Genomic DNA, 619 nt, shown 5'->3' on the forward strand with positions numbered 1-619 from the left:
ATAAAATTTTGGAAACTTGTTAGAAATTTTAAAATTTTCCAACTCATCCTCAAGGTTCGTTTATTTGCGGCTAGCACCCACTTTTTGTGCACTGAATGGAAAACAGAACAAAAATCGGGGGATGTTTCAGAAATTTAGTAAAATAAAAGGATGTATCTGCAAAAATGGGCCTGGTAAGAAAAGATATAAGCGTGTTTGGGCGTCAATTTTAACCTTCCCTCTCTCAGTTCTCTCTGTGGACTTCGGTGATACTCTGTGAGGTACGGGAGAGAGAGAGAGTACGCCATGGGATGGTTTCTCTGTACTGGAGGTTCAAATAAGAGGGGAAAACAGCAGCAGCAGCAGCAGGTTCAGAAGAAGGACGATGATCCGATCCCATCGGCTTCAGGTAAATTTATGAACAATGTTCAACAATTTATCGCTCTCATTTGCGTTCAATTGGAGATTCTACTCGAGTTTTTATGCAAATGTGCACTGCGGAGTTTAGTTTACTCAACTTTGGATAGGAAATCCATCGGTAATGGCAATGGTCTTGCCATGTCTGGGGATTTGCAAGGATTTGAATGGGAGGTGTTTTAATTTTCCCTTTTTGAGTTTTTTTTTTTTTTTTTTTTTTTTT

General features: G+C 39.1%; 1 protein-coding gene across 1 annotated transcript in view; it reads left to right on the forward strand.

The window, feature by feature from the left end:
* The first annotated feature begins 206 nt into the window (after positions 1-206).
* LOC111458905 (probable serine/threonine-protein kinase PBL7) overlaps positions 207-619 on the forward strand; it is a 5,035-nt gene continuing 4,622 nt past the window's right edge. The window contains exon 1 of the mRNA XM_023101763.1: positions 207-388. Coding sequence (XP_022957531.1) covers positions 286-388 — 103 coding nt within the window. The 5' untranslated portion in view covers positions 207-285. The remainder of the gene's footprint in view (positions 389-619) is intronic.

The sequence above is a fragment of the Cucurbita moschata genome, unplaced genomic scaffold, assembly GCF_002738365.1.
Source record: "Cucurbita moschata cultivar Rifu unplaced genomic scaffold, Cmos_1.0 Cmo_Scf00021, whole genome shotgun sequence".
Classification (NCBI taxonomy): Eukaryota; Viridiplantae; Streptophyta; class Magnoliopsida; order Cucurbitales; family Cucurbitaceae; genus Cucurbita; species Cucurbita moschata.